This window comes from Conger conger, chromosome 9, assembly GCF_963514075.1.
Source record: "Conger conger chromosome 9, fConCon1.1, whole genome shotgun sequence".
Taxonomy (NCBI): Eukaryota; Metazoa; Chordata; class Actinopteri; order Anguilliformes; family Congridae; genus Conger; species Conger conger.
In genome coordinates, this window is record NC_083768.1 from 55,588,336 (window position 1) to 55,606,225 (window position 17,890).

Below are 17,890 nucleotides of genomic sequence, written 5' to 3' on the forward strand. Positions count from 1 at the left end.
AAACTCAAGAAGATGCAAACAATGCTGGTTCTGTTAGTACATTCTCAGAGCTTACCAATATTCTGGAGCTTGCCAAAGAAGAACTGTTACACTGCAGCGACACTTACAGTTCTGCTGAAAAAACAGACAGTGCCAAAATACAAGCCACACAGACTGTAACCTCTGCATTGAATTCACTGTGTAAGACATGGAGTGAGAATGACCAAGTTGAAGCTGAACTGTTGGTACTTTCCATTATCAATGTCTTAGGATATAGCAGGAAATACAGCAAATTTAATCATCATCTGGATTGTAAGGAAATCGACTGGTTGCAGACAAAATTGCAGAATGCATTTAGGCAGTACTCTTCTCTGAAAGAACATTGTGCCACAAGGGCTCAGGCCTACCTGTTACAGACAGCATTGACAACATCCACGGTTGGAGACACGAAGGCCTCATCAAAAGAAAAAAGAGAACAATTAGAGTTCATTAAGTCACAATTGCAGGACAAGCTTTCAATTGCCATTATATCAGCACTTGAAAACAGTGACGGTGATTGGCAATTGCTAGAGAGTGCACTAAAGTCCATAATCATGGGCATGCAGGTGAAAGACATAAGTACAAAGCCGCAGGATATTGTCTACCAGCAGGATAATTTGCCACTGAAGCAAGTGCCATTATTATTTCATGATAAGGGAACAGAAGACGAAAATACAGCAGAAAATAACACTGTGTGTAAAAAAGGGGACAGCTTTATGAATTTGCTTCAAAAGCTAGGCCTTAGAGACTCTTACCCCAAAATGATGACACAAGAGAATGTTCTTCTTGTTGACATTGTATCTCTTAGTGTAAGTCAACCCAGTATGGAGAAAGAGCTGAGCTCCCACTATCTCTACAAACTCATGATGTTGGACTACAGAGCCAGGTACATGTTTATAAAACAAGACAAACACAGCCTGGATTCAGAGCAAGATGGAGCAACGTTTGACAATGATGACTTTTTTGATTTTGAAGACAAAACACAGCTGAATGTGAACAGCAAACAGGCACACATTCATCCAATGGATGTTCACATGGCAGTTTTCCATTGTGCCGATGACTTTTTGCGACAGTACATTTTCAGAAAACTCTCCACTTGCCAATTTGCCATTCCCTTCTTAGTACCCGATCCATGTACAGAGGAGGTTGAATTCCCCTTCTGGGTCCTGAGGCACATCAGTAAATCATGGCAAAGCAAAACAAATTCTACAGCTGACAAACCTGGAAAGTACAAGAGCAGAAAAATATCCAGTACACCAGTGCCAGTCGTTTCCTTTGTAAGACTAGGCATGTCCAATTCCAACTCCAAGTCCGACATATTGAATGGTGTCATTAGCAAACAGAGGCACAGTGTTTTTTTCAACCGCCATTGCAAGGGTAGCACTCCAGACAGCTTGCTCATGAAGGGAGTTGTGGAGATTGCATGGTACTGTCCTGGGGGTAAGGAAGATGACATATTTGATGACTGTGTGGCCTTTCTGAACCTTTGTGGTAATGCAGCAGAGCATCCAAAACAACTTGAGTTTATTCAGGCAGTAAGTACTGTCAATGTGCTTCTACTTTCAGAGCATCTGCTGAGTGAAGCCGAAAAAAGGATTTCCCAGAAATTCTCCACATCTACTGTCCCCTTGATATGCTTGTTCTCAGGGAAGGAGCACATTCAGCAGTCAAAAAATCCAACAAAACTCAGACTAGCTGCAAAGAACAGGAATCACGCTGAGCTTACGGAAGAACTGATTTCAAATATCAAACAGTGTATTGGTGAAAATAAACAGACAAAAAGCATTGACATGTGCTACCAAGTTGCGGTTCAGCAACAGTTCAAAGTGAATGACATTCAGAAAGCATATCAAGAAGGTTATGAACTGGCTCAGACCTTAATTAGTCTTTTGGCAAAGGAAAACCCATCCACTCTGAAGGAGAAACTTTTGCCACTGCAAGGTGAATTGTGGCATGAATGGTGTAAGAAAAACAAAGAGCAGTTTCGCCTACAATTCAAAGAAAGGGAAAGCATTGAACAGCAACTAAGTGAAATCACAGCTACGAAGGACATAATCAGACATAGGCAAAAATGTAAGGCCACTCCTCTTAATGAATTTGTAAGAACATTCCTGGAGTGCTTAACTGCACCCAGTAATTCCAAAGACACAAAACTGTCCATGGTGCAGTGGCTCGCTGTTTTCCTGGAGGATCTTACCACTGATGTATTTGCCGAGCTTGAAGAGGACTATCACTCAACCTGGAGAAAAATGAGAGAAATACCAGTGAGTACAGTAAAAGCATCACATGTCAGTGAAATGCAATCAAAACTCAACAGCATATCAGACAAAATGGCCACTACAACAATTGGCCTTCAGCATCTTATGAGAGAGGTCGGTCAACTATATGAGACCATTCAAACAACGACAAAAGCAGGAATTCGAACCAGTGAATCTGCCAGAACTAAGCTGCCTAAAATAGGGGCAGATATGCTGATTTATGGTTGTCCACTTGAATTAATGGATGGAGATGCTGCCCATGTGCCTTTAACATGGATTGAAGCTGTTATTGGTGAACTTGTTAAAGCTCTTGGAGACAAAAAGTTATTTGTTCTGTCCATCCTAGGGCTTCAAAGCTCTGGGAAATCCACACTACTGAACACAATGTTTGGTGTTCAATTTTCAGTGAGTGTAGGAAGGTGCACTCGTGGAGCCTTCATGCAGCTGATACCGGTGGACTCCAGCATCAGAAATAAACTTGGATATGACTTTATCCTCATTGTGGACACAGAGGGACTCCGATCACCTGAGCTCAGTGCAAAGCGATCAGTAAGCCATGACAATGAGCTTGCCACATTCATCATTGGAATTGGTGACTTAACTGTCATTAATATTATGGGGGAAAACCCAGCCGAGATGCATGACATCCTTCAGATTTGTGTGCAGGCTTTTTTGCGGATGAAACTTGTTAAAATTGCACCAAGTTGCGTTTTTGTACATCAGAATGTTTCTGATGCATCTGCTGGAGAAAAGGCAATGGAAGGGAGAAGACGTCTTCAGCAGAAACTGGATGATATGGCTACCATAGCAGCAAGGGACAAAAATATTGAAGGAATTAATGGGTTCAGTGATGTAATACAGTTTGACATTGAAACCCAAGTGTTCTATTTCAAGAACCTTCTGGAGGGAGATCCTCCCATGGCCCCACCAAACCCATCCTACAGTCAGAATGTGCAAGAGCTAAAGACCAAACTGCTAACAATTGCAGAGTGGAATACAGAGTGCAAATTTTCGTCATTTTCAGAATTCAAATTACGGGTTCATGATCTGTGGACAGCACTTTTACAGGAGAACTTTGTTTTCAGTTTCAGAAACATGGTGTACAGTTATCTGGAAGAAAAATATGCAGCATGGTCATGGAAACTGAGAGAACATGCTTTGGAGATTCAAACCAAGTTGTGCAACCAAATCGGGAGTGATTTGATTAAGGAGGTAAATGTAGTAGATCTGACAGCAAATTTTGACAAAGTCTACAATCCACTGCAATGTGAGATAGAGAAGTATTTCAAAGAAGACAGAAATGAAGAGATTCTAGTAATGTGGAGGGTGAACATTGACAAACGTTTCATGAACCTAAAGAATGAACTCATTGATGAGACAAGAAAGAAATGTAAAGAACAATTTACTTCCAAGAAAAACAGATCAGCGCTAGACCAGAAGAAAACTGAATATACAGCTGAGTTAACCAAGCAGAGCAAAAATCTAGCATCCAATCTAAAACAACAGCGCCTTGATGAAAGGGAAATCACAAAAGAATTTGACAAACTGTGGGATCACTGGACAGCTGAAGTGACCAAATGTCATATCCCAACAGAGGATGTGGATGTCAAAGCGATAGTCTGCAGAATCCTCCAAAAACAGTTTGAAAAACAGAAAAATATCAATGAGAAAATAAAAAGGGAAAATGGAAAGTTTGAGTTGAACAAGAAAAAACATGTTTCTCAAGGTTTTATTGAGAAGGTGAGAACATTGATGACGGATTTTGATAAAATAATTCAACAAATGAGTCACTCTGTTCAAAAATATGTCACCGAAAAAGAAAACAACAAGGAGGATTTTAATGACAGCTTCATTTATGGGATATTGGCAACGATTGAGAAGACCATTGCTGAATTTGAGTCCAAAAATAATCTCATACGGTTCACATATGAATTCAAAGTGGACCTTTCTATTCATCTTTGCCTGAAATATGTCTCAAGGTTTCAGAGGATGCAGAAAGACTTTAAGAGAGCAAAGCATCCACTGACATATCTGGAAAGCCAAAGAGAAAACTATTTTCAAGCATTCAGAAATTATTGCAAAGGAGCTAATTCTGTCACAATATTTGTTGATTTTCTCTGTGAACACATCAAGCCAAAAGTTCTGGCTGCAGTGAATGATAAAACCACTCAGCACATTGCAGGGGAAATGAAGCACAAGAATCCAGCTTTCAACAGCAATAGGTCAAATCTTGAGAATCATATACTGAAACATTTGGCAACTGAGGAGGACTTCAGCTCATTTCAGGAATACATTGACTTTCCAGAGAGTTACTTTGAAAGGTTTATCCAAGAAAAGGTAGATGACTTTTGCCGTGATACCAAAAAACAGCATCTGATTAACCAGGAAAAGCTTGAAACTCTCAAAAATGAGCAACTACAGAAGTAGAAGATAAGAAAGGAGATGCATCCATGTGGCTTGATGGCTTCTGTGAAGCAGCAGGGGAGCACATGGTAATAAACAGAAATGAACTGCGTGACATTGAAAATGAAGTCATTGAAGACTGGCAGTTTGTCAAAGATATGATGGCAAAGGTTTTGGATGAGATGCTGAACGATAAAATGGTGATTGATGTGGGAACTTTAAGAGAAAAACCCACAAAATATCTTTTTCAGCAGCTCCAGGGGTGTTGGGCACAATGTCCTTTCTGCAAAGCCATCTGCACAAACACCATCCCTGACCATCATGAAGAACACATGGTGCAGTTCCATCGATGTGATGCTCTTGCTGGCTGGCACTTCAGAGGCACAGATATTTTTTCAATCAATTTCTGCACCACAGCAGTCAGCAGCGATGGAGAATTCATACCAAATCATGACAATGATAAGGCAGTCCCCTACAAGAAATACAGAGAAGCTGGAGAGCCTTACAGTAGATGGAACATTACTCCCGATGGCAGTGTGCAGCACTACTGGAAATGGTTCATCTGTCGATTTCAGAAACAATTACAGGATAAATATGAATATCAATTTGTTGGTAAAGGTGAAATCCCAGTTGAATGGAAAAAAAATCACAAAACAATCTGCTTTGGAACAATTAAAATAACTGAGAATGAGCACACATGCTCATGATGAGCGCATTAAAATTTATGCAATGGAGATTCTAAAGTGAATGTTTTTATTAGAATAATCTGCTAATGTAACTGTTCCACTAGAGGTGAAAGAAGGAGAGGGAGTATGAGAAGTCATGTTTAAATTTGTTTATAAAATGAGATTAAGCCATGAAAAGCTAAAGAAATGATCTAAAACATATTTTGAAACGCATCAGCTTTCATTACATTGTAATTAAATAAAAATTTGTTTGAAAACATAAAACCCAGAAAGAACAATGATCTGACAGCTAGCCTAACCTAACAGCAGCTGTCAGGTTCTGTGTTTTTCTTTATCTGTTTTTGTCAAAGTTTTCTTAGCATCTTCATTCCTTGTTACCCTCTGTGCTCACCGTAGTTTGTCAGTTATTTCGCTGTCATTAATTTGTTTCCCCTGTGCTCTACTTGGTTTTGCGCCTATTTGTACGTTATCCCGAGTCTTTTGGTTCCTAAGGCCATTCTGTTTTTTAGTCTAATTCTAAGTCAAATTTTCTTATAGATTTTGTACTTTAATATTGTGTGAATTTAATTAATTTAATGGTATATTAATTAATACCCATTTTACATTATAACATAACCATAGACAACTAGCAACCATGCAAAGGAACCTCCTTATAGAAGAAAATAGGGATGAATAAATGCTTGCTTGCTTACATTAGTAGAGGAACAAGATTCATAGATGATAGAGAAGCAATGTACACTTTTTAAGTATTTGATAGTTTGACTTGTATAATCCTTAAGTGTTTAATGTAATTGATTTAGACAGAAGCCTTTGTAAAAGCCTTATTGTTTTCTGTGACAATAAAAGTTAATTATATTCCACCTGCCTATGTCTCATGCCATTATGAACTCTGCAATATGCTAACTGGGTAAGATTTTCCAGGATTTCCTCCTCCATAATCCAGGTAGAACTCATTCTGAATCAGACTCAATTTACAGTATTTAGGTAATTCTAAGACTCACTCACTCACAGGGTTGAGATTCTTTGTAAACCACATTATCTTTTGCTTTCCCTCTCTTGCATACACACATACACACACAAGAAGGGGAGACGTGTGGGAGTACTGAGCAGAGCCAGAGAGTTGTTTACATATAGTGGGCTCCAGAATTATTGGCACCCTTAATATAAATTGAGAAAAAGGCTGCATTTAATAAAACATGGATTATGATCTGTATTTTCTGTTCAAACATACGGGGAAACTATACGTTTTATTTTAATACATTTACATGATTCTATGTTTTTTTAATTTAGTAACCATATTTTTTCTTCGTACCCTGAAAGATTATTGATGATAAAATCAAACATACTGAAATTGGCAATACAGTTTTACTTTAATTCAGTTAATCTCTGTCTGGAAATATTGTGTCATTCCATCACTTCCCTATTCACTAGAGTATAAACAAGCATGAAAAATCCATTTGCCAACCAGCAGCATGGGAAAAGCCAAAGAACTGTTAACGCAGAAGCCAAAGATAGTAATTGACCATCACAAGTCGGATAATGGGTACAAAAATACATTCATTAAAATTAAACATACCACTTTAAGGGCAATAATAAAAAGGCATAAAACATATGAATGGTTGCAAACTTGCCAGGAAGAGGATGCAAGTGCATATTATCCCCACGGACGGTAAGGAAGATGGTGCGGGAGGCCATAAGTAACCCAAGGGTCACAGTTTAAGAATTGCAGAGATTGGTTGTGTCTTGAGCTCACCAAAAAAAAGAAAGAAAAAAAGAAACATCCATACCAGTAAAGTCTTTGAAAGGGTGGCACAAAGACAGCCCTTACTGAGCACTATAAGCAAAACCAAGCATCTTGAGTTTGGCAAGCCGCATTGGAATTATGACGGGAAGAGAGTGCTATGGTCAGATGAGACCAAAATTGAACATTGTGGCCATACACACCATTAACATATTTGGTGGCAAATGGCAAAAAAAAGGGGGAAAAAAATCACAAATCAAAAAATTAGGAACACCGGTTCTTTCGAGTTACACGACCGTGTTGGCCCGTCGGTATATGTGGCGGGACCGTTCAACTCGCGCCTTTCCTGGTAGTGAGAGATCCACGTCTCCGCCTTGTCGCCCGTCTTTCTGTGGTTGGCTGGTTCTCTCACGTATTGGCTTCACAGTATTCAGCCCCGTTCGGTGTTTGTGCCCGGCCTTTTGTAGGGCTTCTCTCTCTCGGACTCGTCCCAGCTGCGCCTGTCGAATCAGAAGCGTTAGAGTTGCCCGCATTCCCCACGAGCCTTTCCTCCGGTGTTGCTGGCCTTGGTGCTGACTCTCCGCCGGCTCTCTCCACGGTGCTGACCTGTCAAAATACGAACTCGGGAAATACACGTTGTTAATGACTTTCCCGAGAATTTGTTGTTGGCGCACGTGTAGTCTCACTCCCGTGGTGTACTGATCCCTGATCGGGCCGCCACAATATATTTTATAACAATATGTGAAACATTTTCTTCCCTTCTTCCTTAAGAAAGGACAATTAATGACACCTGTTTTTTGACAGAATGAATAAAACTCAAATGAATCTCCACACTGCTATTATTTTGCACACGACCCTTTCAATGAATGAGTCAATTACTCAGAACAAGCAGCATGTATGACAGTTGGGTTTGTTGATTTTCTATTACACTACTATATCTACAAGTAAAGTATTTGCCATGCAGAAATATCATTACTACTAACAGTGGTTCATCTGGTTACTGAAGTTGTACTGCTATTTTCTTGAGCACAACTGTAGGTTTAGATTAATTAGTGCCTGGGAACAGAAGGTGTATGGGAAGTTAGTTGCATGCTCCAGGGTTGTTCAGTTCCATGCAACATCAACGGTTAGGGAACCTATCTACCAGTTAGTCATGAATGGTAAATGGCAGGCATTTATATAGCGCCTTTATTCAAAGCGCTGTACAATTGATGCTTCTCCATTCACCCATTCATACACACACTCACACACCAACGGCGATTGGCTGCCATGCAAGGCACCGACCAGCTCGCCAGGAGCATTTGGGGGTTAGGTGTCTTGCTCAGGGACACTTCGACACAGCCCGGGCGGGGGATCGAACCGGCAACCCATTGAGGGCCTCGCTCAAGGGCCCAACGGCTGTGAGGATCTTATTGTGGCTACAATGGGATTCAAACTCCCGACCTTGCGGGTCCCAGTCATTTAACCACTACGCTACAGGCCTACTAGTCTCTCCTTTTATCTTTCTCTCTTTCAGAATTCAGATATATATTTTTTTTGTGTTCGTGTGTTAGTATAAAAGAACACATTTGAGATTTCCAAATGTTCATTTTCCAAAAGATTTAAGTTTACAGAGACATTTTTGTATTTAATTTTAAAAAGTAACATATTACTGTAAGCAGTTGATTGATTTTTACATAAAAACTTGATCAAGGCTGTCTGAGATCAGAAGAAATGAGCCAACCAAAGTCTGCAGAAGAACTGTGGCAAGTAATCTAACATGCTTGGAACAGCCTCCCTGCTGACTGTCTTATAGAGCTGCAGGACAGCGCTGGCTGTTCCACTCGTGGTTCTGGGAGGGCGATCACACCTTCAGCTGCGCCTTGGGGCAGAAGAAAGCGGATGGAAAAACCGGAATGGTGAGGTACTACTCCACCCCTCTTTCAGCTACCATGACTGGACAGCAAAGGTGCCTGGGGACAGCACAGGTACCTGGGGACAGCGCAGGTACCTGGGGACAGCGCAGGTACCTGGGGACAGCACAGGTGCCTGGGGACAGCACAGGTGCCTGAGGGCAGCACAGCTTGGGCCTTAGGAGCTGTAGGAAATGTGGTGGGGACACAAAAAGTGATAATACAATCGTGAAACTGTTAAACGACTGCACTTTGAAAAAATTTGCTTATTGGGTGAAGGCATTGAATATGTGCACTCCTAGTGGAGGACACGCACACCTGTTTGTGGTAATCGATCAGTACACCTGATGGGTGGAAGTTTTTCCAACAAGGAACTGCACAGCTGCCACTGCAGCAAGACTACTAGCCACAGAAATCTTTCCAAGATGGGGCTTGCCTACCAAATCATTACATTACATTACATTAATGGCATTTGGCAGACGCTCTTATCCAGAGCAAGGCACAGTTAATTAGACTAGGCAGGAGACAATCCTCCCCTGGAGCAATGCCGGGTTAAGGGCCTTGCTCAAGGGCCAAATGGCTGTGCGGATCTGGCTACACCGGGAATCGAACCACCGACCTTGCGGGTCCCAGTCATGTACCTTAACCACTACACTACACTACAGGGAAAGCGATGAAGGAAGCAAAACAAAAGTTTGCATGCCGTATCATCCCCAATCTGCCGGGATTGTGGAACAAATGAACCACACAATAAAAACAAGACTCATTGCTGCAATCAAAAACACAGGAAAAGCATGCCACGGATTGCTTCCTGCCGTCCTGTGGGAGATAAGCGTATGCTGCAGGGCCGTGTTTCAACCGGAAGGGTGAAACCTGCGGGCAGATGTGAGCCCTCATCGCCTAAAGCACAGCAGACAGGGGAAGTGAAATGAATTTAACAATGCATATCTAATCAGCTAACCTAAAAATGTGGTAGTATTTGTGTTTAGTTGGTTTTTGCTTTCTGTCCTTCAGGATGCAGTCCTTCTCAGGATAAGACCACTACGGGCGTGGTACGATAAATGGTCCTCCATGCGCATATGTGTCTTTGGACACCTGGGGAAGACACCCCTGAGCCGAGTGTGATAAGTAAAACATATATATATATATTTTGAGCTAAAACATATTAATCTTTTGAGCTAATCAACATGTAGCTTTTGAGCGATCAAAATATGAACCCAGTAAAGAAAGCTGTATGATTTAATTGTTTCTTTATTTTTCCTTTAAGATTTCACAAAAATGGCCTCTAACCTGGAAACAGAGCAAGCCTGCACGGGCTGCATGCTCTGGCCTCTTGACCTCTTTCGAAGTGCTGAGTCAAGCGGACAAGGAGGAGAAATTGGTGCTTAGTCTAGAGATGAGCCTCTGTTTGAACTTCTGCTTTTGTAAATTCGAATTTGTGCTTTGACAGGCCCTAGTATAAAAGATTGTTTTGGAAGAAGTACCGTGTGAACCGGAACCACTGTCAAATGTGAAGCGTACATACATCAAAGGAAGACATTGTCCTAGTATTGAAATTTATGTTGAAACATAATATAATAAATACCAAATAATAAGAATGTATTAATAACAATGATTTATATTATGGTTTATTGTACTAATGAATGATAGTATGTAGCTAACATTAACAAGAAGTAATTGCTTACTGAAGAATAAATACACCGTGCAAAGAAACGTACCAATTTATCAATTTCTCAGCATAACTCAGAACAAGAGAGTGTTTGGGGGGGCCTGCTGGCATAATCCAGCATCTTGTGACCTTCGACAGAATAGCCCCCCTTCCTAAGACGAGTTTTGAAAAAATGTATAAATATTGGAACGACCAAGAGATGTTTAGCACGTTGCGTAACGTGTTACGTTATGTCTTGTGCTTTGCTCTACTGGACCAGAATATTATTGCAATAAAAACATATTATTCCCCAGCCCTGGACTCTGACCCTTTTCCCGAGAACCTGTTATAGAACTTATAGATATAACTTACGAATTACATAGCGTTAAGAAGGCTTCAGGAAACGCAGCCCTGATATGTTTACCTCATTAAAAAGTGAGAAATTTGTCAGATGTTTAAACATAATAGATGAGTACAGTTCAAGAAAACAACCATTTTTGTGTCGATGACCTTCAAAGGACCAGAAAATAGCAGCCCCAGCCTCGCCTACTTCACAACCCTGAGGGCCGGCTGCATAGACGCAGATTAAGCCCATCCCAGACTCAATTCAATTCAATTCTGAATGTCTCTATTGTCCCTTTCAATGCATTCAGAGTAACAAAAAAAGCATGCTGCTCTACCACACAGAACACATATCCAAGCCTACCTGCCATCCTGCAGAATCCTGACTACTTGTGCAGCGTTAAAAACCAGCTCCCAGACTGTCTGATGGTAAAATACGCTTCTTGTATCCCAATTCACTCACCCTTGGCTGTATAGCCTCGAGTTTGAAGATGAAAAAGAATGGAGAGGAAATGACACCAGGTAGCCACTTTGACAAGAAACCAAGGTAATTCTTATAAACTGAAACAAAAACAAAAAAACAAATTGATACACAAATTTGAACTACCCTGAAACTAGCAGTCTCACTTTTAAAACCCATTAAAACAACGTAAAAATAGGTCCACACCAAAAAGATTTTGTCTTTTTGATAATTTATGTGCAAGGGAAGGATGTAGGAATAGATCCCATGCATTTTGAAATAAGGCAGGTGGTCTTTATTTTTTATGTTAATAATTGTACATGTCCTGGTGATTATAAACACCAGTACGTACCAAGATATTAAAATAAAACAATGCACCCAACAAGCTTACAAGATTTCCATTTTCATTTTAAAATGTTACTTTTGAATGCAATTCACTTATGATTATCTGCTTATATAAGTACACATGTCACATAATTAAGTGTTTATAGACAGGTTTAAACAGTTTAAAGCATTTTTAATCATGAAATAACTGGTTTAAGCAGGTGGTTTTAATGTTGTTGTCATGGTGGGGCCACCAGGGGCCACCAGGAGCGGATTTATTTTTATCTGGTTGAATCTCCAGCTTATCCGGTAGTCTTAGGGCATGTATGGCTCGTAAAACATCAGCCATCCATCAACTGGGGTAATCGGAGGCATCCGGTCTCTCGGTGGGGTCCGCACTGCACCACTCATTCTGATCAGAGGCATCCTTCCTCGACTCCTCCCAGAGAGACTGACGTAGGGTCCAATTTGGACGAGGAGGAGGCTGGAGAGCCCCTGGGTCCTAATTCCAGTGGCCCGGAGGAGCAGGAGGCGAGTCTAGAATGGGACTCAGTCTATGATTGGGAGCGTCCTATTGACGAATGGGAGGGCAGTGAGGGAATTGACTGGGACACACAGAGCCTTTTCCAGACTACAGGCAGTGAGGGTGAGAGTCGGATGGTAGGGGCTATTGAGTTCCCATTGCCCAATAACGTCCCAAGGGAATATAACAGGTTATCTGAGGTATTCAGTAAACAGAGGGCGACCACACTACCTCCAAACCGGTCGTACGACTGTGCGATCGACCTGTATCCAGGGACAGTCCCACCTCGTGGTTCACTTTATTCACTGTCTGTGCCAGAAAGCAGAGCCATGAAGGAGTACATTCATGAGGCTTTAGCCAGCGGGTTTATAAGACCATCCTCGTCACCAGCGGGAGCTTAAGGCCCTGCATTGACTATCTAGGGCTTAATGCTATCACTATAAAAAATAGATATCCCCTGCCACTTATGAACTCCGCATTCGAGCGCTTACAAACGGCGTCGGTATTCACTAAGCTGGACCTCCGGAATGCGTACAACTTAGTGCGTATAAAGGAGGGTGATGAGTGGAAAACTGCTTTTAATACTCATTCGGGACACTACGAATACTTAGTGATGCCGTTTGGCCTCACCAACGCCCCCGCGGTATTCCAGGCGTTTGTCAACGATGTGCTCAGGGAGATGCTAGAGAAGTTTGTGTTCGTCTATCTAGACGATATTCTGATCTTCTCTGCCACTCTCTCTGAGCACATTCGTCATGTAAAACTGGTCTTGACACGCTTGTTAGAGGCTCGACTGTTTGTGAAGGCGGAGAAGTGCGTTTTTCATGCAAATTCCATTTCTTTCCTGGGGTTCATTGTGTCGGCCGATAAAACGGAGATGGACCCACAGAAAATTGACGCCGTAAAAAACTGGCCAACCCCGGAGTCGGTTAAGCAGGTGCAGAGATTCCTGGGGTTTGCTCATTTTTACCGCCGTTTCATTGGTAATTTTAGTACTGTGGTCGCCCCCATTTCCAGGCTCACTAAGAAGAGTGCGACGGCGCGATTTGTGTGGACTCCGCGGGCAGAGGCAGCGTTTGTGGAATTGAAAAGGAGGTTCTGTTCAGAACCTATACTTATAACACTTAACCCGTCACTGCCCTTCATTGTTGAAGTAGACGCTTCTGAGCTGGGAGTGGGGGCCATTCTCTCACAGCGGTCACCAAGCGACCAAAAGGTTCATCCCTGCGCGTATTTCTCCCGGTCGCTGTCCCAGGCCGAGAGGAATTATGACGTTGGGGACAAGGAATTATTGGCTGTAAAATTAGCCTTAGAGGAGTGGCGTCATTGGCTGGAAGGGGCGGAACATCCTTTTACTGTGTGGACGGATCATAAAAACCTGGAATACATCCAGACTGCAAAGACACGCAATTCGCGCCAGGCGTTGTTCTTTGCCCGCTTTTCGTTCATCGTGACTTACCGGCCAGGTTCCAAAAATGTAAAACCTGACGCCCTTTCACGAGCCTTTGACAAATCGGACAGGGAGCACACTCCGGAGCCCATTATTGCCAAAGCACAGATTGTGGCGCCAGTCAGTTGGGATATTGAGTCGGCGGTGCAGAAAGCGATACGCCATGAGCCAGACCCAGGGGGGGGCCGTCTCACTGTCTCTTTGTGCCCGCTAGAGTTCGGTCTCAGGTGCTACAGTGGGGACATGCCTCACGGCTGGCGGGGCACCCAGGGGCGCACCGCACAAAATACTTTTTGTCCCGACGGTTCTGGAGGCCCGGTATGGAGAAGGATGTCCGGGAGTTTGTGGCTGCCTGTCCGGTTTGCGCTCGCAATAAGAACTCCCACCAGGCTCCCTCAGGGCTATTACGGCCGCTACCCATCCCGGGAAGACCATGGAGCCATATCGCTTTGGATTTCATCACGGGATTACCACCCTTCCGAAGGCAAGACGGTCATGCTGGTGGTGGTTGATCGCTTCTCTAAGGCAGCGCATTTTGTGGCGCTGCCCAAGTTACCGTCGGCAGCGGAAACTGCGCGGCTAGTAGTCGACCACGTGTTTAGGATACACGGCCTTCCCCAGGATGTGGTGTCTGACCGCGGACCGCCGTTTTGCTTCCCGTTTCTGGCGTGCGTTCTGCTCCCTGGTAGGCGCCTCGGCGAGTCTCTCGTCAGGTTTTCACCCGGGCAGAGACCAACGGGCAGACAGAACGTACCAACCAGACTCTGGAGAACAAGCTCCGGTGTCTGGCCGCGACCAACCCCACATCCTGGAGTCGACAGCTCACGTGGGCCGAATACGCTTATAACACACTATGCAATGCCTCCACGGGTCTCTCGCCTTTCGAGGCACAATTTGGGTACGCCTCACCGCTGTTCCTTCTGCGGAGGCTTTTGTACGGCGGTGTCGGGCCACCTGGAGTAAGGTGCGAGCCGCGCTCTTACGGGCCACCGCCACCCAGAAAAGGCTGGCCGATAGGCGTCGTCGGGCGGCACCATCCTACAGGGTAGGGCAGCAGGTATGGTTGTCCACACGTGATTTGCCATTGCGGGTCGAATCACGTAAGCTCGCTCCTCGCTATGTGGGGCCTTTTAAGATCATTAGGAGAATCAACCCGGTCACGGTGCGCCTCCAGTTACCCAGGTCCATGAAGATCCACCCCACCTTCCATGTCTCTCGCCTCAAACCGGTGTGTACTAGTGTGCTGGCCCCGGCGGAGGTTCCTCCACCACCTCCACGGCTGATCGACGGGGGCCCAGTCTACACCGTGCGCCGCATTTTGGCAGAGCGCCGCAGAGGCAGAGGCAGGCAGTACCTCATTGACTGGGAGGGTTTCGGTCCGGAGGAGCGCTGTTGGGTCTCCTCTAGGGACATCTTGGACCTGGAACTGATTCAGGAGTTCCACAGGCAGGGGGCTGAGGGAGCGTCTGGGGCCGCTCCTTAGTGGGGGGGTCCTGTCATGGTGGGAGGTTATTCCCGTGGTGACCGCTAGAGGGCCTAGGATCATTGTCATCACCTGTTCCTCATTTGCATTAGGGAAATGACCTCCCAGCAGAGTATTTAAGGCCAGTTTGTATGAGCCTCAGTGCTTTTGTGTTACTGTTCGCTCTAACACCAAGCCGGTATATGCACACGGTAGACTCGAGGTTTGAGTCAGGTACTGTGCAGGTGTGTGTTCACTTATCCAAACTTTCTAACAAGTTATTCGAAAAGGTAGGAAGGCGTTTGGTGTGGTTTCACCGACTTCTTCCCTAAGGGTTTATTTTCATCTTTTATTTTGGGCTCGTGTGAGGGACGTTGTCCCCGGTAAATGTATTTTGGTTTGTGTTTATTCCTGAGCTGCGCCTCATGGTTTTTGTTTAGCCTACGCTGTTTTTGGCTAGGTTGTATTTTTATTTCATTGCCCCTGATTGGGCACTCTCTGTGCTAGTTACTGGTCGGTACACTCGCCCTGTTTTCAAAGGGTCGTTTTATTTTCTTCAGCCATTTTGGGCTCCTTTTCTGTTTTCCCTATTAAGAATCGCCTTCAGGTTTGTTTTTCTTTCTCCCCCCTGTTACGGGAGTTATTCTCATTTTTTGTCCCACTTATCCCTGTACACTGCCCCTGGGATCTAGGAGGGTTTTTATTCTGTCGCACTTGGTCCTCCGCTCAAACCCCACCCTGATAGTTGTGGCTCATCGGTGTATAAGGTAAAAATAAAGGATGCTCGTGCATCATTGGCTCCGTTCCGACACACTGTTCTGTTGACTGTTGGTCTCCGTTCAGTGAGTGCTACAAAGAACAGACTGAAGCCACGGGGACAGCTGATACTGCTGACAGAGTTCACTGATGATCCACGGACTTCAAACAGACAAGGCTGCCACGTGTCTGAGTCAGCTCACTTCTTCAGACAAATTAACACCTGGGTTTACAGTAACATCGCTGTGCAACAAATGTGAAGACATAACCCATATCACAACAGGAATATTACTTTGAATACAATTTTTACATGTATGAAAACACTTGTAACATGACAGCTAAATGTATCTCAATATACAGTGGCAAGAAAAAGTATGTGAACCCTTTGGAATTACTTGGTTTTCTGCATTAATTGGTCATAAAATGTGATCTGATCTACATCTAAGTCCCAAGTATAGACAAACTCAATGTGCTTAACCAAATACCACACAAACAATTATAATATTTCATGTCTTTATTGGACCCATCCATTAAACATTCACAGTGTGTGGTGGGAATTTTAATTTATTCCTGTAAGAAAACACTCTTTACTATGCGCATAGGGTCCAAGTTACATGCAAAAACAAGGACAAAGGTTCCAGGACCTTTGTCTGGATATATGTATGCTCAGAGCGCAGCAAATGTACACCCTTCATTAGTATTCATTGAGTATTTCCAATAATCAATATTCAAAGACAATCCACCACTCTTCTCCTTACAACAGTTAGTTTATTCATATCTCCCCCCTTCAAGGTACTGCTTATGCAGATATGTGTCCTCAAAAACGTGCCCACGATGGATACGCAGGGGCCTGCGCACCTGCGCATTCCCTACACGTGAGAAATGTATCTTATCTTGTTTTAACTCCCGATGTCTAGGGGGAGGACAATCTCCACGGTAGCCTCCATGGCGAGGACTTTTTTTTTCCTACCGTAGGCTCTCAGGCACCAAGACGAGATAATGCAGAACACACAGTTTTGCCGTAGCCTTGGAGGCCCACAGTACAGAAAGGGAGAGACATCTCAACTCACACAGTTACAGAAAATAATATTCATTAGCACAAAGCAAGTTACGATACTTCAATAAGTGTGTATGCTCTGGATCACTCCAGCATAAGCAACCAATAATAGTATAAGCAATTAGTGAAGGATAAGCAATTCATAATATGATAAGCAATTAATAATGAAATAATCACATGAATATATAATTTCAACAACATTTCCCTTCTCTTTTTAATTGATTATCCGCTAACATGCCACTTCTCTCGATTTTCTACATGTGTTTCATTCACAGGAAAACTTTATTGTTGAAACAGGTCACATCTTGGTATGATTTCTCCGACGTGTCAGACGGAGCGGTCACTTAATTGACGTCCTGTAACACAAACATCTGATATTGCGGGTTAGCACTCAACATTTTTGATATCAATCCTTTAATTATGGGAACCCCACAGCAGCTGCAGAAGAACAGTACTGCAAATCCTGTTACTATGAGGGTCAGTACAGATGTTATTGCTGCTTTCCTCCCCCCAGAAATGAGCCACTGCCACCAGGAGTTATCATATACATAGTCGTTTTGTTGTGCATCCGACAGGTCTTTCAAGCGCTGCAAAGCCTGATCTATACATATCCCTCCCCAGTTCGGTGGTAATGCCACATATATCCGATGTCCACACAACCAATACCAACTGTCCACAGCTCTCGTCCCATTCCAATGTGGTGCCGATGGGTTACATAGCGTGCCATTTGGACTGTTCTCTTTACCGGTGAAAAAGGACTGTTCGGTTACGAGCGGATATCCACAGAAAATCAGTAATTTCACCCCTGGGTTACTCCCACAAATTCAGTGCCATTTCCCTTGACACAACGCCAAAACATCTGCCCCGATT

General features: G+C 43.4%; 1 protein-coding gene across 1 annotated transcript; it reads left to right on the forward strand.

Annotated features, from left to right (window-relative positions):
- The first annotated feature begins 779 nt into the window (after positions 1-779).
- On the forward strand, positions 780-4,765 carry LOC133137707 (interferon-induced very large GTPase 1-like). Its single transcript, XM_061256038.1, has 2 exons — positions 780-3,893; positions 4,017-4,765. Exons 1-2 carry the CDS (start codon positions 780-782, stop codon positions 4,701-4,703), a joined length of 3,801 nt encoding a protein of 1,266 aa, XP_061112022.1. The 3' UTR covers positions 4,704-4,765.
- The last annotated feature ends 13,125 nt before the right edge of the window (positions 4,766-17,890 follow it).

Excerpts from the sequence above, each read along its gene's own strand:
- LOC133137707 (XM_061256038.1), top strand. The coding sequence starts at position 780 with ATGATGACACAAGAGAATGTTCTTCTTGTTGACATTGTATCTCTTAGT. Across the intron at positions 3,894-4,016 it reads ATGTGGATGTCAAAGCGATA|GTGAGAACATTGATGACGGA; the intron begins GTCTGCAGAATC and ends TTTATTGAGAAG.